This window comes from Cricetulus griseus, assembly GCF_003668045.3.
Source record: "Cricetulus griseus strain 17A/GY chromosome 1 unlocalized genomic scaffold, alternate assembly CriGri-PICRH-1.0 chr1_1, whole genome shotgun sequence".
Taxonomy (NCBI): domain Eukaryota; kingdom Metazoa; phylum Chordata; class Mammalia; order Rodentia; family Cricetidae; genus Cricetulus; species Cricetulus griseus.
Window position 1 is genome coordinate 200,181,111 of NW_023276807.1, and position 21,227 is coordinate 200,202,337.

Sequence of the window (21,227 nt, forward strand, 5' to 3'; positions counted from 1 at the left end):
CCTGAATTTATCAGAGCTGTTCTCCAGGTCCATGGCATCACCATTTGCTGACAGACAACTAAAAGCTCTCTATTGGATGGTTTTTAGTTGTTTTCTCTTGGTTGTCTCTCCTAGTAGCTACCTGCCTTGGGAAACCTATTTGACCTTTGTAGGCTTCAGCTTCCTCGACTGTGAAATGAGTGGCAAGTTTCCGTACTCACAGGGCAGTGGGGAGGTATGCAGAAATGGTATAACATATGTAGAATGTTTGGTGAGTGTGCCTCATGAGAAATGGCCTCTCTCTGAAAGTTTTAGATAGACTCTAGAGTCTACAGCAGGGGTCACATATCAGAAAGTCTATACATCAGATATTTACATTACTACTCATGACAGTAGCAAAATTACATTTACGAAGTAGCAAGGAAATAACTTTATGGTTGGGGGTGACCACAGGATGAGGAACTGTATTAAAGAGTCACAACATCAAGAAGGTTGAGAACCACTGGTGTTGAAGAATGGCTCATCACCCTTCTTCCCACACTTTTGCAGCCGTTCCTATTCGGGTACCTCCCTGTGCGTCTCACATCCAACCACCAGGGGGCTGAACATACCGTTCTTCCTGGCTGACAGTCCCGGCTTGTGTTGGCACTGGTTGCCTGCTCAACACCTTTCTTTTGCTGCTAATGAGGTTCTATTACCTCTCCACTGTGCTCCACCTTTTCACTAGAGAATCTTATCCTCACTCCACCCCTGTCACTCATTCATTTCAAAATATTTAATGAGTGCCTACTCAATGCCAGGTACTGTAAGTGCTGAGCTTTTAATGGGAAAGATTAGACGCTTCCTGCCTTCAGCTGAACACCTAGTCTAGAAGAGGATGGCAGAGGGGACAAGAAGCAGAGGACCTTGGGGAAGGGAAGAGCAGGTGTAAATTACCCTCTTGGCTAGAAAATGGGGATGAACTTATTACATATTTCTTCCTGGGGATGAACTCAGGGCTTTGCAGGGCTTTGCACACACTAAGCAAGTGCTCTGACACTGAGCGACAGCCTCTCCTCAAATCAGAAACCACGGCTTCTCACATTACATGTTCTTACAACTCACCAAATTTCTGAGCTCATCTCTTCAACCGAGTGCCTCAGACTCTACTCCACTCTACTTCCTCACATGCATGCTTCAGTGCCCACCCCAAATAGCCTCAACCTCTCTATCAAAGATCTCAGTCCCTGCCAGGTATGGAGGTTTGAGTTCGAGGCCAACCTGCTCTACAGAGGGAGTTCCAGAGGACGGCCAGGGCTACACAGAGAAACCCTGTCTGGGGGGAAGGGTGTGGACCAAACAAAACAACAACAAAAAATCCCAACAACTTAGTCTCCTTTACCCAAATCTTCTAGAACCCAACCCCTTACCTCAAATATATCAGCTCTTCCTTAAAGAAATTCTACAGTCTACAGTTTTGTGTTTCTTTGCCTTTTTTCAGCTTTTAGTAGAGGGATGGGGAAATTCTCTCACCCAAAACAGTGGCTTGGGTGGGAGGACTTCTCACTGTATGATACCTGCTGAGCCCACTAGCTTTTCTGGTGTGGCCTCCAGGAACAAGGACATCCTTTACTCCAAAATTTGGGATTTTTGAAAACAATTTATTATGTGCTAAACAAAATAATGTATTTATTTTATTTGCATTGGTATTTTGCCTTCATGTATGTCCGTGTGAGGGTGTCAGATCTTGGAGTTACAGACAGTTGTTAGCTGCCATGTGGGTGCTGGGAATTGAACTCAGGTCTTCTAGAAGAACAGCCAGTGCTCTTAACCCTTAACCACTAAGCCATCTCTCCAGCCCTGGGATTGTTTTTGTTTGTTTGTTTGTTTGCTTTTTTGGTTTTTCGAGACAGGGCTTCTCTGTGGCTTTGGAGGCTGTCCTGGAACTAGCTCTTGTAGACCAGGATGGTCTCGAACTCACAGAGTTCCTCCTGCCTCTGCCTCCCGAGTGCTGGGATTAAAGGCGTGCGCCACCAACGCCCAGCTATACAACCCTGGGATTGTTTTAAGTGTTTTTATTTTTTATTTTTTTATTTTTTAAATATTTATTTAACTTTATTTTATGTACATTGGTGTAAGGATACAAGATCCCCTGGTACTGGAGTTTCAGACAGGTGTGAGCTGCCATGTGGGTGCTGGGAATAGAACCTGGGTCCTCTGGAAGAGCAGCCACTGCTCTTAACCACTAAGCCATCTCTTCAGCCCCTAAGTGTTTTTATTTTTACTTATGCTTTCCTAATTGCATTCTCACATGTGTCTGTAGTTTCAAATGGTCCACCACTGATAATTCTTTCAGAGTTCCTTGAAAGAGGGGCCGTGCATGATCTTATCACTTCTTCTCTGAAACTCATACTAGACTCTTACAGAACAGGAGGGGTTCAGGGAAGCTACTGGTCCAGCAGATTTTAAACTTCTTTTTGGCCAAGAATTACACAGATGGGCTTGAGAGATGGCTCAATTGCTAACAGCACTGAGGTGCTGGGGATGAACTTCCAGAGGACTGGGGATGAACTCAGCGCTTTGCACACACTGGGAGGCAGAGGCAGGAGAATCTTCCAGTTCAAGGCCAGCTGGGTTTGGTCTACAGAATGAGCTCTAGGACAGTCAGGGCTACACAGAGAAACCCTGTCTCGAAAAACAAAAAGTAATAGTAATAAATAGAATTATAAACTACAAATCTGTTTACATGCATATGCACACATATGTGCATATATGTGTGTGTGTATGTTTATGTTGTATGTTAGTAGCTGGAACATGGCCATGCAATTCCTAGGATTTAGGGTAGTATAGACTGAGTTCCCTGGATGCTGTGGATACAGAGCTGAATTAATTCTCCTAGCATTGATTTTTCAGCGTCTCCCAACAATAGTTACTCCCAAAGAGTAACTATTCTTTGTTTTTAATACCATCATCTCCCTTGTATATTTTTTCCCTTTTTTGAGGCAGTGACTAATTGTATAGTCCTGACTGGCATAGAACTCACCAGGTAGATGAGGCTGTTCTCAAACTAGCTACCATCCTGGGATTACAGGTGTGTGGCACTACACCTGGCTCTCCTTTCAATTAAATACCTCACTTCCAACTGCTCTGTTTTCCCTAGATTGGAAGAGTAAGTATTTTTACATGCTCTAAAATCACATTTCAAAATCAGGGAGGGAAGTATCTGTCATGGGGGGGCAATATGTAATTTTCAGTGGCTTCAAGATGAAAGATCAGAACAAGGGAGGGGTACCACTCAGTGGGGTACCTCTGGTGATTATCAAGGCATCAATTTCCTGTGTTATTCACGTTCCGGGAGCTCTAAGCACTGCCTGAGTGCTGGCGCTGCCCAGGGGACTGGCTACAACCAGAACAGCACAGCCTGTGGACCCCATGAGGTTGCCATAGATACTGATGTGCAGGGAGCCAGTGAGCTCGTTATTATTTGTATGTGCCGTCCCTCTAATTGCTGAGGGGTAGCTGGAGGTTGTGTGGGTGCTACAGCAATGGGGATCAAGAAGGGTTTGTGCGAGGGTGTGTTTGTGTGAGCGCACAGAAGTGTCTGTGTGCTCCAAACTGCCACAGTGAACACAGTCGAGTCTGTTCCATTTGGGAGACATAGTGAAGGAGGGAAAGGATGCAAAGTAAACATGTAAAGGGAAAGGAACAGAATGGATGCTTCTAATTGTATAACTTATAAATCTCCACTTTATTAGGATGTTTAACTAAAAGGCAGTGGCAAGCATATAGTAGGTAGTTGGTGAACATTTTTTTGAGAAACGGATAGCTCTATTTACACAGTAATATGAGTCATTTCCAAGATTTCACCCTATATTTTCCTACGTCATTTCCATTTCACCCAGAGATGCACAGTGCTTAGTTATCCTGAAGCATCTGGTGTAGACCCTTCATGGGCGGTGGGATGACAAACTGCTCACAGCAGGCACATAGAACTGGTCAGGTTATAGTTCTGCTTTTACATTTTCCCCTGGGGTGTCTCTAAGCAATCCCATCTTAGACTTGTGCTTGTTGTGACCTCTCTCCATCTCCTCAGTCCACCTTACACCAACGAATATGCAGTTTCAAGTGTCAGTGACTGGAGGTCAGGAACCAAGTCGCCTTGAGCACTCAGGAAGGGCACATTGATGAAAAACTGATATGCAGCCTCCATTTCTGGAGTACAGCTAGCAGCTGCTTCTGCCTCCCTGGTAAATGATAAAAACTGAAGACTTACTGGCACCCCCAGTTTACAACCTTACTCTACCAACCCATGCTGGGACTTGGGACCTGCTGCTTTGAGGTAGGAAGTGGCCTTGTCCCCTACACTTAACTTCCTGTTGCCACGTGGAGGGGTGGCGTACACTGCTGTGTCACCTCAACCCTTACCTTGGTGTTCTTTTCATGCTTTCCTCTTGGACCCCACTACCTCTTATTCTCCAATCACCCCTTTCTGGGCAGTCTGTTATGCTCTCTGGGCTCTGAAGTAAGGAAAGAAGGGAAGGTTTCCCTGAACACTTTGCTCTTCCCACCCTCTAGGGGAAGCTTAGGAGGCCAAGATATCTCTCAGCTGCCTCCCCTGGCAGCACCAGCCTGCTGACAGTGGAGACTGGATTCCCAGTGGGCATCCTGCTGTAATCAAGTCTGAGAGGCAGCAGTTGGCTGAGCTCCATTCTGCCCAGTTGGGAATGGCCCCCGACTTGGGGTACAGCTGCCGGGGCACATCGGGAACTTGCCCAGCCTGTTTCTCTTCCAGAGATAGTCACTTGAACTTGTAATGCTGGAGACAGAAAGGAAGGGTGGTAACTCCTGCCATTCCATAAACACAGAAGGGGTGGTCAGGAGCTGAATATTCAGGGGTTCCATTGAAGCACACAGTTTAGTGGGAAGACAAATACTAAATAATAGCTGCCAACACTTTTATTTAGGTATTGAGGATTATTCTAAACCAGTAAATGTTCACAGCTTTAGGAAGTATACTGTATTTTTATTCCCAGTTCTCAAATAAGGTAACTGAGGCTCAGAAAGATTGAATTGCCTAAGGTCAACGAGTTGTCCTGAAATCGAGCTAGGTGGTATGATCCAGGAGTTCTCGATAATGTGTGCTAGCACTCACACCTGAAAATGTATCATTACAAAATTTCATAAAGTGCCATAAAAGTAAGAAAATGAGTATGCTTTCATCTACTCCTGCTTTTAGCCACCAATGCACAAAGCCTTTTTTTTTTTTTTATAAAAAGACATCCTCACTTTTATCTTTCATTACTGATCTAGGAGAGAACATTTATCTCTACGATTGGAAAGCATCACACAGCCAGCAAGACAGCTCTGCGAGTAAAGGCTATTGCACTATGCCTGACGACCAGAGAGTCACATCCCCCGTGGTGAAGAGAACCAACTCCCCAGATTGTTCTCTGACCTCCACACGTGCGCTGTGGCACCCAGAATGCCACACACATACGGAATAAATAAAAGAAAGAAAGAAAAGCAAGCAAACAACTTGCCCCCCCCCCACCTCACCCCTCTTGGTTTCCCTGATAAAACGGTGGCTGAAGGTTATTTTGTTTTGTTTTGTTTTTTTCTAATGATGCCCTTGATTCTCGCACCAGTCTAGAATGTCGGCACCCTGAGGGAAGGCTGCTAGCAGCTGGCTCTGCACAGTTTGAGGGCATCTCCCGAGTATACAGTCTAGCACAAGATCTTTGACCTTGGCATTTTCTTGGTTCAGGCTGCAGGTTTGGGACCCACGTGTGGGGCCTCTCCCCAGACCTCGGTGGTCCAGACCCTCCAAAACTCAAAATAACACTTTCGCACACTCGTTCCTTAGCTCTTGCAGGGTCTTCCCGGGAGGATCCCACAGCGTGAACCTTTCCGTTCGCTCGGTCCGAGTAGGCGGGTCGGGGACGGGACCCCCGCGTTCCCAGCCCCCTGCCGCAGGGGGCCCAGTTCGGGCGGCTCCCGGGGTGGGGCGGGGCCGGCGGCGGAAGGCCCCTCCCCGGGGCGGGGCGGGGCCAGCGGGGGGGGCGGGGCCGGCGGGCGGGCGGGCGCGGGGGTCCCTCCCTCCCTCGCTCTCTCCGGTAAAGTCTCGCGGTGCTGCCGGGCTCAGCCCCGTCTCCTCCTCTTGCTCCCTCGGCCGGGCGGCGGTGACTGTGCACCGACGTCGGCGCGGGCTGCACCGCCGCGTCCGCCCGCCCGCCTGCCCGCCCTCCAGTATGGCCACCACCGCCACCTGCACCCGCTTCACCGACGACTACCAGCTTTTCGAGGAGCTCGGCAAGTACGGCCCACCCGCCTCACGCGGCGGCCCCCCTCACCCTAGCCCAGACGCCCGGGCGCTATGCGGCTTCTCGCCCCGCCCCCCCGGCCCTGCACCGGCCGCTGCAGCGCCCCCTCGACCCGCCCCACCCCCAGCTTTTCCCGCGTGCTGCCTCGGGGTCCCTTGGCCCTCGGTTCCCTGTCCCGCAGTCCCCTCTGCTCCCTGCAGCAGCTGCCGGGCTGCTGCACCCGGCGCTGCCGCGGGAACTGCAGCCCCAGGACTGCTCCAGGGCGCCTTCCAGCCCCGCCCCTCCCGCACCCTTCAGACGCTCCCCTCTCTCGACCCCGCCTGCCCACCGCCCCCTCCCCACCCGGCTCCCGAGCCCACTCTGTATCTGGTCTCCCCAGTTCCCACGCGCCTGGCACTCAGGACCCTCCCCAGCTCTGCAGCTCCAGCCCCGCTGCGGTGCTCGGGTGTGGGGAGATGGTTAGTGCCGGGCCCCGCCCCCCGCTAGTGCCGCTTCCAGGATCCCAGCCTTGCTGCTGGGCAGTGCTGCGGCACCCCCGGCCCCTCCCCCCATCCCTGCAGTGGTCCCGGGAGCTGTGCGCCGCAGCCGCAGCATCCCCCTCCCCTCCGCACTGAACTGGCCGCCGCCGCCGCCGCCGCCGCAGCCTGGGTCCCCGCCACCCCCACCCACGGTGCGGAGCCTGGCCACTGCAGCCCCCGCTCTGCCCACCCCCTGGATATTTACAGAGCCCGAGATCGCAGCCCATTTGGCGGGTCATGCAGAGGAAAAATAGCTTGGGGAAGGGGAGTTACTGCTGTCAGACTCAGAACTGTCCTTCTATTTCCCTGCTGTCAGCCGAGCGGGGATGCTGTGGGTTTAAGCCAGTTTAGCGGGTCTTGAGCCTCACTTTGCCCAGGCTTAAGGGAAAATTCCTCAGGAAATCATACCTTCTGTTTAATCTACCCTTCCCTTATTCTTAATGATTTCTGTTGAGAGAAAGAGCAATGTCTCCCTGTTCCCTCGATCTCCTGGTTGCCTTTGCTGGGACCGCAAGGCTATCAGTGAGATGCAGCAGGTGTGTATTTGAAGCACCGCCCACCAGGAGTGTGGACAGTCTGAGGTTGGGGCTGTTGCTTTCTTTGCCCAAGAACTTAGATGACATGGTGGGAGCCAGGTGGTACTCCACCCACATCGTTTAGTGCCATGGGGTGGTCTCATCATTCTTGTGTTAGCCATTGGTTGTCAATACAAGTCTGGTGGTGGGAGCATCTCTGTCCTCATCTGAAGTATGTATGTCTGTGTCACTTTGGTTGGTTCCATGTCCCAGTTCTTTCCCCCTCTTCCCTCCAGGGGTGCCTTCTCAGTGGTCCGAAGGTGTGTGAAGAAAACATCTACGCAGGAATATGCAGCAAAAATCATCAATACCAAGAAGTTGTCAGCCCGAGGTGAGTGTTCCCTATCTGGTCCTCACCTTGAGGATCCTTCCAAAGATAGGTCTTCTGCAGATGCCCTAGGAGTTGGGGGAGTATGTGTTTTAGCACTTGGAGATTAGTTGGAATTTCAAGGTGGGTGGATTTTTGAAGCCAGACAAGGAGGTGTGAGGGAATTGGAAGTGCTCAGGAGAAGAAGGAAAAAAGTGATGCGGATGGCTGGAATGGCCGCCAAAGGATTGAGGAGGTTCAAGTTCTTAGTGGAAAATTGGTGGTAGGTGGTATGGAATGAAAAGCTCTTAATTTAGGGTATGTAGAGCCCCCCCTCTTTAGGGCAGTGATGGCCACGACATGCTTGTCCTAGCCTTGTGCCCTGGTGGTAACTTGGTATGGGAATGCAGTAAATGAGCAGTTCTGATGAATCTAGCCTCCCCTGCCCACCAGGAGGCAGAACAGACTCCCAAGGGAAGGGAATCTGTAAACATCAGGGGAGGCTGCTACTGGCGAGGGCTTCTGGGGAACAAATCCTACCAGATGAACTTGATTGCTTTTTTTGATCAAATTACAAAGTTGGTGATGAAGCAGCAGATGTAGTCTGCCCTGAGCAGAGGGTGATGATGCCTCATGGTCTAGAAACCCCAGTGGTGTGGTCTGTCTGTCTGGTCTGAGAGAGCCGCAGTGCCTCAGTGTGTGAGGAGCCTACCGCCCAAGGCCCTGGAGCCTCACTTGGGAGATTCTACTGAGTACCTAGGACTGGGAAGCCAGGGCCTGTCTTTAACACTTCGAATGTACAGTTTTGAAGCTGGTATTGGGTGCTTGCCAAGCTTACCTCATCTGATAGGTGTAGACCCAGCAGTGTGTGAAGTGAGAGGTGACTGGTTAATACAGGGGCCAGGTCCTGGAGAGCTTCAGGGAGTACCACAGGGACAAAGGTTATGCGACTCAGAGAAAGGAATTAGGGCTGGGCAATAGGATGCTCATAAATATATTAGGAGCCAGGACAGATGCCCTGGGGAAGATGTGGTCTTTGGCCAATAATGACTTGGGTATCACTAGGGCAAGATAATAGATGTCCCAAGCACCCAGAAGCTCTGAAATTCCACAGAGATGACAGTGGACTTCTGTTGTGTTGGCAGTTGTTCTGGGACCTGTTCCATGGGGCTGTGTCTGCCTCCTGGCCTGGGTGTCTTTCCCTATTCCTATTACCAAGGCTTGTTTTGTTGTGTCCCACCCGGCTCCATTTCCTGTCTCGTACTGTTCATGTACATTGGCTGTAAAGTTGATGTGTTTATTTTCTTTCTGTCGGGTACCTTGAGTCCAAGGCAATGGTTGTCATAGAGATATGTGGGTGGTCAGATGCCCTCCTCCTGTGGGATAGGGGGGGACAACAGTAGTTGGATTCTCTGGCAGACGTGCTCTGACTAAGAATGGAAGGTGCAGACAGGAATGGGTTGAAGAAGATGGGTATCTCCCTGTGCCCACACAGCCTAGCTCTGCCATATCAGAAATGGGCTGATACGTGGTATTTCCAGTGGATGGTGCAATGCTTTGCTTTGCTCATCCCCAGTGTCCTCTGGTCCAGGAGTGAGAGAGAGATAGGAAGTTGAGAGCTAAAACTTAGGTATCTGAAGCTACCTGGTTATGGTGACGGTGGAGCTACCAACCTTAGGCTTTTGTTTCCTGTTGCTTCCATTCCCACCCAAACTTCCTAAGCTATGGGATAGCTCCCTTTTCCTTTCCTTGTATCCTTTCTACCTTATCCCATCTTCCTAAACTGGTATCTTGGTGTTCTTCTTTCCCTGCCTGAACTGGATGAGATTTAATTTCTTTGCCTTTCTTTTCAACTTGAGATTTCTTGAATAAGATCATGTGTATCAGGCAACAACTCCCCCACTCGAGAGATGGTTATGCCAAGACTAAGGCTTTGGCTTACGTACCAGGTTAACTTTGGGACAGAGGCTGTGGCGGCTGGTGGATGTGCTCAGATGCCAAAAAGAGGGGTCAGGAATGTAGAGGTGCCATTGCTATTTGGAGGTGGGAGAGTGGGAGGGTGTGCTCTTAGAGATGGTATGCTGGTCTGTGGGTGTTGCCTAAGGTTGGGTCAAGGTCCACACTGGGCTGGTACCCATGGGGTTCAGGAGTGAAAACCATGGCTTCCTTGCAGCCTCTCAGTTTACGCTGTATATTTTATAAAGGTGCTGTAGATGGGGCTGGGTTTCACTTGCTGCTGTCTGTCTGTCTAGGGCTTCACAGGTGTTGGATTTCTGTGTTTGGGAATGTCATTGCCCCACTAGGGTCACCTATGTGAAGGTCTGAAGAGGCTCGCTGTGTTAGCTGGGATTCCTTGGTGATTTGCTTCCTTTGTGATTTTCTTTGCCTCAAACAGAAAGGGTGAAGGGCTGCTTATCCTCGTCCATATGAGGTGGCCCAAGAGGCCCTAGAGAGAGACAGACAGCGTAGTCCTCTGGGGTGTCAGATCTGGACAGGAAGCTTTCTTGTAGGCTGTCCTTTCTTGTCTTTGTGGCCTCTGAAGCCAGCCTTGATGGCTGAGTTACCTGTAGGACGCTCATACAGGTGTGTGTTGAGCATTTTTTTTTTTTTTTAAATCTGCAGGCCTGTTTACGTAGGGCACCAGAAGTCATGTAACACCATACTTTTGCTTCAGTGCAGTGATAGGTAGGGAGTTGGGACTCTTACAGGAGCCCATGGTTCTAAGCTTAGCTCTACGAGGCTGAAGGAGGCATTTAAAATAGCCTTGGATTCAGGATCTAGTGGGCCAGGTGATGGCAATGATAAATCGTTATTTTAAGATTTAAGAGCACCCCCCAAAAGAGCCTGAGCCCTTATGTCTTTTTTTTATTTTTAAATCTTCATATTCCCTTATCTTTATTCATATGCATACAGATTTTCACCTCGTGGAGCATAACATTTTATATCCTGCTCTCTTTGCTTATATCTAAGGCAATTTCCCCATATTGCTACAGTTGAAGGGCAAATGGTCCTTTCTGACTTCTATGTAGCTTAGGCTTTATCCTTGGAGCATCACAAGAAACCTCTGTATTTGGGTTATTTATCTGGATTCCAGATCCTTTGACTGAAATTGATACTGGAGTAATGCCCTTGGCCTTATGGGGATGTTACACAGAGGCAGAGTTATGAAATCAGTTACAGCATTTGCTGTATTTGTTTATTATTTATTCTGTGTGTATGCTCCAGGTGAAGAAATTTTCTGTTGAAACTATGTATAGGTAAAGCCTTCCTCTTCATGAGGACCTGGAAGGTGAAGGAAAATACCATTTCTTTTTCTTTTCTTTTATGTAGGCAGACCCTAGCAGAGCCCCTGATACACACTGAGCATATACATATAAAATGTATAGAATGAATTAAGAGGGCTAGATAACCAATCGAGGTTGCTTTTTAGTTTTGGCTCCCAGGAGAGTCAGGTTGCTGGAACCCTTGAACCCTGGTGCTGGCTCCCCCCCCTTTTTTTTTTTTACTCAGGGAGCCAGGCTGCTCTGGAGAGAACAGGTGAGGACAAAGACTTTTGCTTGGGGCATAAAGCATTGCAGCTTATGATTCCTCCTTTCTTGTCATTTGCGGCCTCAGAGGACCACTTCTGGGACTTCCTAAGTAGTGATTTTAAGCCTCAGTGCCAGTGAAGCTCACCTTGAGTCCTGGTTCAAACACAGCTTCCTGGCTTCTGTCCACAGAAATGTCACTCTGGGGTGTGTGTCCCCCGTCCCCCCCCCCCAGAATCTGCATTTTTAACACAAATCAGGTAATACATGAGCCACTTTCTTTTGTTTGTTTGTTTTGTTTTGTTTTGTTTTTCGAGACAGGGTTTCTCTTGGCTTTGGAGGCTGTCCTGGAACTAGCTCTTGTAGACCAGGCTGGTCTCGAACTCACAGAGATCCGCCTGCCTCTGCCTCCCGAGTGCTGGAATTAAAGGCGTGCGCCAATAACGCCCGGCCCATGAGCCACTTTTTAAGACGTGGTTAGGAGCACTGCCTGCTCTTCCAGAGGACCTGGGTTCAGTTCCTAGCACCCACATGGCAGCTCACAACTGTAACTCCAGTTCCAGGGGATTCAACATCTTTTTTTTTTTTTTTTTTTTTTTTTTTTTTGGTTTTTTGAGACAGGGTTTCTCTGTGGCTTTGGAAGCTGTCCTGGAACTAGCTCTTGTAGACCAGGCTGGTCTTGAACTCACCGAGATCCACCTGCCTCTGCCTCCCGAGTGCTGTGATTAAAGGCGTGCGCCACCAACGCCCAGCCTGGGATCCAGCATCCTTACATACATGCAAGCAAAACACCAAAGCACATTAAAAAACAAAAACAGTAAATGCTGGTCGTGGTGGCACACACCATTATTCCCAGTACTCTAGAGACTGAGACAGGATGATTGCCACAAGTAAGACCCTGTCTCAAAACAAGCAAAAAAGACAAAACCACAAAACAGCAGCAACAGTTGTTCTTGCCATCTCCTGGGAGTCACCAGGCGTACTTCAGCCCAGCCAGGTGGTATCTCAGGGGCACTCTGCTGTCATATGGCTGTCTGTGTGCATGAGCTGGTCTGTGATTAGGGGCCTTATTCTGTATCCCCAGTTTGGGGTGTCACTTTGTGTCTGAGGCTATGGCAGGCTGAGTGGCTGATGTTGTGGTATGTTGGCCACCAGAAGGGTAAAGGCTGTCCCTTTCTGGGTCCAGCTGGCCCTGAGGACTGAAATGGGATCCCCTTGAATGGTGCCAGCTGAAAGTCCCCACCCCCTTGGTGTTGGCCTGAGTAGCCCCCATGACATTTGTGTCCCCTGTGTTGTCTCCAAGTACGACTTTCCTGTTAAGGACCTGGTGAAGTGAGGGGAAGAGAAGACAGGGCAACGGAGAAGATAGAGCAACGGAGAGGGTGGCAGGGAAAGAGACTCTGCTCAGGGCAACTCCGGGACTCGAGGGTCTGTGTGATAGCAAACTTTTCACCTGAGTGTAAAATAGGCTGATTTCTAGAAACCAAAGAAATGGTATCCTGCATCTATGTGAATGATCTCCTCTGACTTCCTCCCTGCTACACATGAGGGAACAGGGTGGAGGTCCCTCTGCTGTGCCAAGGCTTCTACTTGGCTGCTTTCATCATACAGTCATGATGTGAGATGTGGAACTTAGTGGCACAGAACACCGACCTGTTACCTTGTCCTCCTACCCACTTTCCCAGAAGGACCTAGGGTGCTGTTTTGGGTGGGGATGGAGGTTAAAATGTGTCCCATGCTGTAGACTGAGGATCCTGGTTTTCTTCCTGCTGTTTGCCATCATATCCTTGTCAGAAGTTGTGCTGAAACCCTATAGGTGATTAGCCCCATTCTTTGCTGAGGCTGGAGACAGGGAAGGGGCAGGCTTGGTGTGACCAGACACCAACCCCCATCTCTGCTTGCTGCTTTCTGAACAGCTTTGGCGGATGGACAAGGGCTGATCCTATGGGTGCCAAAAGGGTGGTGACAGGAAGAGATGGGTACTTTGCACCTCTTGAGTGCCTCTGTAGAGGCCCTTTGTCACCTGCGCATAGCCAGACAGATATATCCTTGTGGAAACCAAGGCATAAAAGATTTGCTCTGAGCTTTAGACATGTACATACTTTTATTGGTGCTCAGATCCCAGTGTCTTCAGACAGTATGGTCTTCAGATCCCCTTGAACTATCTCTCCTCTCCCTCTACTCTATCTTCCTTCTTTTTAAGACAAGTCTCATGTAGCCCAGGCTGGCCTCAAATTTACTGTGTAGCTGAGGATGACCTTGAGCTCCTCCTGATCTTCCGCCTCCACCTCCCAAGTGCTGGGGTTATATCTGGTTAAACACCAGTTCTAGTCCTTTGTTGTGGTGAATTGTGGTGTCATCCCATGGCTCTGTATCTAGCACCCCAGATAACTCTGAGCCCTACAGAACAAGCCTCTCCTTATTGCCTCAATCTTCTGTACCCACATTTTTTTTGGACTCTGGTGGGGGCATTTCTGGCCACTCCCCCCACACATACATCATTCCTACTTCCTGGGCCCTATCACCATCAGCAGCCGCAGCAGATTCCCATCTGCTCCCCTCTTTTCTCCTCCCTCCCTTCCCCCTCCCCCTCCCTTGCTGCTGCCCTGGGAGGAGCTATTTTTAGGGGCTGCTTCCTGGGATGTTTTACTTGGGGCTGGTTACCATGAAGGAAATGTCACCAAAACAGTGGGCAAAGGCTAGGGGCACCCATTGTGGGCATGGAACTGACCCCGTTTTGGCCCTTAAAAGTAGCCAGAGTGTCCACAGGCAGAGCCTTGCCTTCTTGGGGCTTGCTTGTGACCCCATGGGGATTTTTCTCCGTCAAAGCTGGTTTAGAGCTTGAACTTTAGGGCGCGTCTTGGCGCCTCTTGCCTTTCCCTCCTTAGCCTTTTCTTGAGAGCTGGAAGCCACGGTGAGGCTCAGGACTTTCTGTTGTCAGATTGGAACCGTTCAAGTTAGAGTTGAAGGCAGGATATTTGTATATGTGCTGTATAAGGGACAGAACTTCATGGGCATATTTCAGGCCCTGTCCCCCTGTATTCACAACCATTAGCAAGTTCCGGGTATTTGGTTATGAGGGAATTAGGAGACTGTGCTCACTCAGGAGACATTGCTTTTAGTTGGAGATTCTTTGCACCTTCAAAGAGGAAGGGACCTGGGATCATGGTGTCAGGGGGAGGTCAGTGGGATTGTGGCTTGAGTTTCTTTTTTTTTTTTTTTTTTTTTTTTTTTTTTTCCAAGACGGAGTTTATCTGTGTAGCTTTGGAGCCTATCCTGGCACTCACTCTGGAGACCAGGCTGGCCTCGAACTCACAGGCCTGCCTCTGCCTCCTGAGTGCTGGGATTAAAGGCGTGCGCCACCAACGCCCGGCTGTGGCTTGAGTTTCTTAGTCAGTGCCCAAGGGTTGAGGATGTTTGTAAGCAGCAGGGGAAGGTGAATTGTGACACGAAAGACCCATTCTGACCTTGTTTTTGTTCCTCAGAGAGATGCCCAAGTAGTCAGAGTGGGGTTTCAGCTACTTGTAAAGGGAAGGTGGGACTACCTCCATTTCATGTCAGAAGTCAGTAGGGCTGCTGGGGCCTTCTCACACTGATGTTGAGGTCACAGATTCAGATTTTCAGAATACCCTTTGAAAAGGAAACATGTCATTGAGATTGGAACTCAGGAAGAGTCGTTATAGCCACAGTATAACCATGTGTCTTTTCCAAATTAAAGAGGGTTGTATGGTTTTTGTTTGTTTGTTTCCAAGACAGGATTTCTCTGTGTAGCTCTGACTGTCCTGGAACTCACTCTGTAGACCAGGCTGGCCTGGAATTTAGCAGGTTGTATGTTTATGTGACAACAGAACTCTTATCTGAAGCTAGTGCTGGCTTTTGTGGCTTTAGAAAAATGTTGCTAAATCAGTATGCAGGTCCTTGGGAGGGCTGGGGTCAATCAGTGGCTAGAGCGCCCTGTTCTCCAGTCCTTGAGAAGTGAAGGCAAATTGTGTCAAGCTGGAAGGAAGAGGCAATTGTGGGGTTCTGTGTACCCCTTGCTGTATACTGCTGCAGTTGCCTTACTATCTGGTAACTCATTTCTGCCTTCCTTGCTGTATCTGGTCACTCCTTGCTGTCCTGCCAGTGAAATTGTGGTGTCCTAGACCAAGTCCTGAAGCACCTGGGCAGAAGGTAGGAGAGGCAGCATTTCTAGCTATCTCTGTTTCCCAAGGCCTGGCTCTGCCCTAGGTAGACTGTTGGGGGGAAAGCCCAAGCAGGGCTGGGGGCGCTGGGACAGGCTCCTAATAAGGCTGCTTCTGCTTTCTGATCCTGATGCCACCTCTGCTGTTGAGGGGGAAAACCTTGCAAGAGGGGCTGTCTGTGGTTGTAGCTAGGCTGAGGGCCTGCAGGATAGGTCTCCATGGTAATAGCACACCGGCAGGCAGGAAGTGGCCCTGTGCAAAGCGGGAAGTGGCTGTTGTCAAACAGGAAGGGGGGGCTGGGCTGTGTGGTGGGAGGAGCTCTATAGGAAGATAGGTGAGAAGAGGGTCAGCTAGGGAGGGTCTAAGTTACTCTGAAGTTGACATTGAAAAAAAGGGAGGAAGGAGGCTGGCTTTGTGGCAAGAATGCCAAGCAAACTCGGTGGCTTCACAAAAAATCCTTTTAATGTTGAGGATGCTGTGTTCAAGGAAGGTACTCTACAAATCATTTTCTGTTCCTGCTAGTGTAGAACACCCTTTTTTTTTTTTTTCCTTGCCAGTCCTGAAGAGACTAAAACAGGAGGTATAGGGAGAAAGAGATGGGACATAGTCACTGGAGAGGCCAGGCTGCGCCTGGTGTATGAGGAGTGTGGTACAAAGAAACCACATGGCTCTCTGAAGAGAGAGCTTCAGGATAGCAGGATGCCATTGCCAGCAAGACTGAGGAAGAGGATGCATCTTGTGGTCAAGCACTCCCTGGGGTGTGGCGCTCTCTCTCTCTCTCCCTCCCTCTCTCAGTGCCCCTCTTGCCTTCATCTGCAGGCTGTGGACATACACAGGCTTCACCTCTGGATGGCAAAGGAGGATCTCATGGGAACCCTAAGAACAAGTCAAAGGGTTTGGTTAGTATAGTTCAGATTCAGTATCTGCCCAGGTGGAGGGGAGAGCGGGTCCCTGTCTTTTGTTGTCTTAGGCAATATGTATGAGCACATGAGCTGGGGAGATGTCTCCAAAGTTAAAGTGCTTGCCGTGCAAGTGTGAGGATCAGAGTTCATATCTTCAGGAATTCATGTTGATGCTGAGTTGGGGTGGTGGCCTACCTGTAGTTCTTGCCTCAGAAGATGGGGATAGGAGGTCTCCAGGGCAAGTTGGTTAGCAAGACTTATCAGAAATCTTACCTTAGCAAATAAAATGAAAGAGTGACCATGCAGGCTGTGGTGTATACATTTAATCCCAGCACTTGGGGGGCAGAGACAGGCAGATCTCTGAGTTCAGGCCAGCCTGGTCTACAGAGCGAGTTCTAAGACAGCAGAGCTACACAGAGACATCCTGTCTCAAAACAAACAAACAAAAAGGTGACTTAATCTCAGGCTTTCACATGCTTGTTCACATATAACTGTATACATGCAAAAATACACACACACACACACACACACACACACACACACACACACACACACACACACACAGGAAAAATAGGAAAGGGGCATCAAAAAGAAAAGCTATGGGCACATGCTAGTATAAGAGACCTTGTCCTCTTTACCACCTGTACCTTGAAAAGAGGCTCTTGCTGGTCATCCAGACCCAGTGCTAAGTACTCTCCCATATTCCCATATTGCTTCATTTAAACTTCAGGCATTGCTGTTTCTGTCCTAGAAGTAAGAAACTACAGACTGGGGTTGTGGCTCAGTTGGTAGACTACATACTTGTGCATGCACTAGGTCCTAAAATCAGATCCCAGGCACAAAAGTGAGGTGTGGTCATATCTACAATGCCAGTAGCTAAGAGGCAGGAGCAGGGGAATCAGAAGTTGAAGGACATTATTGGTTACATACCAAGTTCAAGAGCAGTCTGCCTCACAAAACAATCAATAAATAGATAAATAAATGGAATAATGGGTCAAACTCCCCAAAGGTGAGTGACTGGCTCTCTTACCTCCTTTGGGTCTTTACCGAGTGTCAACTCCTTGCTGAGGTGTCCCCTGTATACTTTACTTAGATGTGGCACTTTCTTCCTTCTCTGCTTTAGTTTTCTGCATAGCACTCACTTCAGCATCTAATGTGTTGAGTTTCTTTTCCCAACCACCATTTTCTAACCCATAGAACGGGAACTCCATGAGGGTAAGGATTTATTTATTTACTTACTGTTTTGTTTTTTTGAGACAGGGTTTCTCTGTGTAGCTTTGGAGCCTGTCCTGGCACTCGCTCTGTAGACCAAGCTGGCCTCTAACTCACAGAGATCCGCCTGCCTCTGCCTCCCGAGTGCCGGGATTAAAGGCCTGCGCCACAAATGCCCGTCGAGGGTAGGGATTTTTGACCAGTTTGTTTATCATTGTTTTCCAGCATTCAGAGCAGTGGCTCTCAGGGTGAAGGCCTCAAGGAATACTTTCAGAAGGCATGAATGAGGCTCAGGCACCTTTAATAACTTGGTGGAGTGGCAGCCCTTCCAAAACCAGTGTGTTAATTGCTTTACCCTGTGGCTTAGACTCAAAGACCAAAGTATGGCTCTGGGGTTCCAAGAAGATATGAGCCTTGCCAAGAGAGTGAGGCTTGGCTTCTGGGAGTTAGACTTGAACTAAGTGGTAAGAGGAGTCCTCTGGACCTTGGACAAGCCCCTTCAAGGAGCTGAGAGACTCTTGTCTTCTCTCTCTGCTCTGAGTCACTGGTAAAGCCAGCACCCGTCCTTATTTTTAGTGCTGATGCTGTAGTGGGGCTGTAACCATTAGCCAGTAAGAGACTTAAGAGAGGAGCTAAACATTAATCGCCTGGGCCTTCCCTCAGCTGCCACCTCCGCATTGCAAGATGCTGTTCTCCCACACCTGCCCCAAGAGCTGTGGTCAAGGGTGGTGAGGTGAGTGGTCAGAGATGGGCTGGGTGGGTCTGCAGCTGGCACGGCTGACTTGATTGATTAATGCCTTGGGCTCAAGACCAGGGCTGGGAGCAAACGTTGAGTTTTCCCTGTCATATGGCCAGATATGGGAGGAGCAAGCCACCACCACCATCCAACAGGTTTATTGCTACTTTCTTGTGTGTTTCTGTTGGTGGAAGTCTCCAGCCATGTTGTTCTATCTGGGACCAAGAGATACCAAGAAATGTTGGGAATTGGGAATTATCCAGGGTTCTCCTGGCTAAATCCTGGCCATTGGCCGTGCTGAACCTGAAGGTGGGAAGAAAGGCCTGACCCAGATCTTGGGCAGCTGGGATGGATTAGCTGAGTTGCTGGGACTAATCTCTGCCTGTCCCCACCTCTTTTCACAAAGTAAAGCTGTTGCTAGAGGGAAGGTTTAGGACAAAGCTAAGGATGATTGGAAAACAGTGCAAGGGAATTCCTGCTGCTCTATCATCGTTGCATTATTTCAGAATGACAGGCCAGCATTTGATTCCTTTCCTCCTGTCCAACCTTAAGTTATTTAGCATCTCTGGGCCTTAGTTTTACTATGTATACAGTTGGAGTATTCAAGCTGGACATGGTGGCGCACACCTTTTTTTTTTTTCTTTTTTTTTTTTTAATTATGTGTGCAGTGTTCTGTCTACATATATCCCAGCAGGTCAGAAGAGGTACCAGATCTCATTACAGGTGGTTGTGAGCCACCATGTGGTTTCTGGGAATTGAACTCAGGACCTCTGGAAGAGTAGCCAGTGCTCTTAACCTCTGAGCCATCTCACCAGCCCTGGTGGCGCACACCTTTAATCCCAGCACTTGGGAGGTAGAGGCAGGCCAGTCTCTGGAGTTCTAGGCCAGCTTGGTCTACAAAGTGAGTTCCAGGACAGTCAGGGCTGTTACACAGAGAAACCCTGTCTTGAAAAACCATAAATAAATAAATAAACAAATAAGTGAAAAGGGAGTAATCACATCCCCTACCTGATAGAACCATTGAGGGGGTTATAGAACACTTTAAAGGGATAGTTTCCTGTATAGAGTAGAAATAAGATGGGAGAAACCACTCTCAAGAAAGGCAGGAGGGGGGGGCTGGAGAGATGGCTCAGAGGTTAAGAGCACTGACTGCTCTTCCAGAGGTTCTGAGTTCAATTCCCAGCAACCACATGGTGGCTCACAACCATCTATAATGAGATCTGGTGCCCTCTTCTGGTGTGCAGATATACATGGAAGCAGAATGTTGTATACATAATAAATAATAAAATCTCTAAAAAAAAAAAAAGAAAAAGAAAGACAGGAGGGCTGTGGGTGTGGCTCAGTTGGTAGATCTAAGCACTTATGAGTCCGTGAGTTCAGTCCCCAGCACTGCATAAGCCATACATAGTGGTGCCCAAGAGGTAGAGGCAGAAGGGTAAGGAGTTCAAGGTGGTCATCTTCAGCTACATAGTTTGAGGGTAGCCTGGGCTATATAAGGCTCTGCCTCAAAAACAGATGCCGAGGGATCGCTTATCTTGGAATGTTGGATTGGATTCTGTTCCCCCAAACCTGGAGTCTTCAGTTGATAATCTCACTTTTTTTTTTTTTTTTTTTCTTCACTCTGTCATGGTGTAGCAGTGGAGAATGAGTGGTCTAAGCCACACCAGCTTTCTGACTGTGGTACTTTGGCGGGTTACTCTCTTTTTAAGCTTCGGTTTCTTATTTATGTAATAGAGCAAAACAGATCCCTACTTCACAGAGTTTCTGTTAGGATGAACTGTTGAGAACCCCTGACTCTGCCTGGCACGTAGCAAAGCTTAGCCAGTGGTAGTTATTATTGCTGCTGTTGCTGTTCTCGTTGAACTCTGTTTACATAAAGACCTCTGGCAAGTACAACTTAGAATCTTGAGCCTCTGGGGAGAGCTTATGACCAAAAGATGGCCATTGGGATATACGATGTGAGAAGTGGGAGAATGGAGAGATGGTTAGAAAAGAAGTCATACCCCACCCAAGAAGAATGGGCATGGCTTTTTGGAAGAGGTGGCTCTGGCCAAGTCCTAGCAGGTAGAGATAGGAGGTCGAGTGGGGAGAGTTCTAGGCCTTCTGTCTCGGAGCTTGTCTCTGCTTTCTGGAGCTCTGCCTTCCTTCGGAAGGAATTGGCCTACCTAGCTCACTTGGATCTGAAGACTCAACTGAGTCTGATCATTTCCTCAGAACAGTAATCTTAAGGTCCAAGTGCAGAGAAGCCGAATCCAAGGCAGTGAGTGGGTAGCCAAGGAGAGAAGCAAAATGGGCATCATAGCTGTGCCAGTCTCTTACGGTTGTGTAGGGGTAAAAGAAAACATGTCTCACTTACACAGTGAGCCTTTAATCAAATCCAGCTGTTACTGCTATTGTCGTATTTTAAAATATTTTCATTGTACTTGTGTGTGCGTGCACACGTATGCATATATGTACATGTCATAGTATGTGTGTGGAGGGGGGGTTAAGAGAAGAACTGTGGGAGTTGGTTCTCTCCTCCTGTGTGGGTTCCAGGGATCCAACTCAGGTCATCAAGGTTGGTGAAGAGCTTTCACCCACTGAGCCATCTTGATGGCTCTATAGTTGGTATTTTAATTCACCTCGATCACCCACATCGTTGTAGTCAGCATCACTGTGTTCCAAGGTTGTTACAAGGACCACATAAGAGAATCGTGTAGAACTTCTAGCAGAGTGACTGCTGTACACCTTAGCTTAGCCTTCCTGTGTCCTCTGTTTGGCTTTACAGTTGCAGTTACTGATGGTGGTCAACTGTGATCCAAATTTCTGGAAGATTCCAGAAATAAGCAATTAATAAAATTTTAAATTACATGTTGTCTGAGTAACACGATAAAATTGCTTGCCATCCTGCTCCATCCCACTCAGGACATGACTCATCCACCAATCCACATAGCGTAAGCTACTTGTCCGTTAGTCACTTAGTGGCCTTCTTGCTTATCAGATCCATCAGCT

At 48.7% G+C, this 21,227-nt stretch overlaps 1 protein-coding gene across 22 annotated transcripts in view; it reads left to right on the forward strand.

The window, feature by feature from the left end:
* Positions 1–6,082: 6,082 nt before the first annotated feature.
* The window catches only part of Camk2g (calcium/calmodulin dependent protein kinase II gamma), a 62,143-nt gene continuing 46,998 nt past the window's right edge, over positions 6,083–21,227 (forward strand). For 5 of the 22 annotated variants that reach the window (XM_027387523.2, XM_027387526.2, XM_035452129.1 and 2 more), the window contains exons 1-2: positions 6,087–6,271; positions 7,608–7,702. In XM_027387523.2, coding sequence (XP_027243324.1) covers positions 6,207–6,271; positions 7,608–7,702 — 160 coding nt within the window. In that variant the 5' untranslated portion in view covers positions 6,087–6,206. Of the gene's footprint in view, positions 6,272–7,607; positions 7,703–21,227 lie in introns of all 22 variants that reach the window. The other 17 variants (XM_035452127.1, XM_027387522.2, XM_035452131.1 and 14 more) reach the window with 8 other exon arrangements.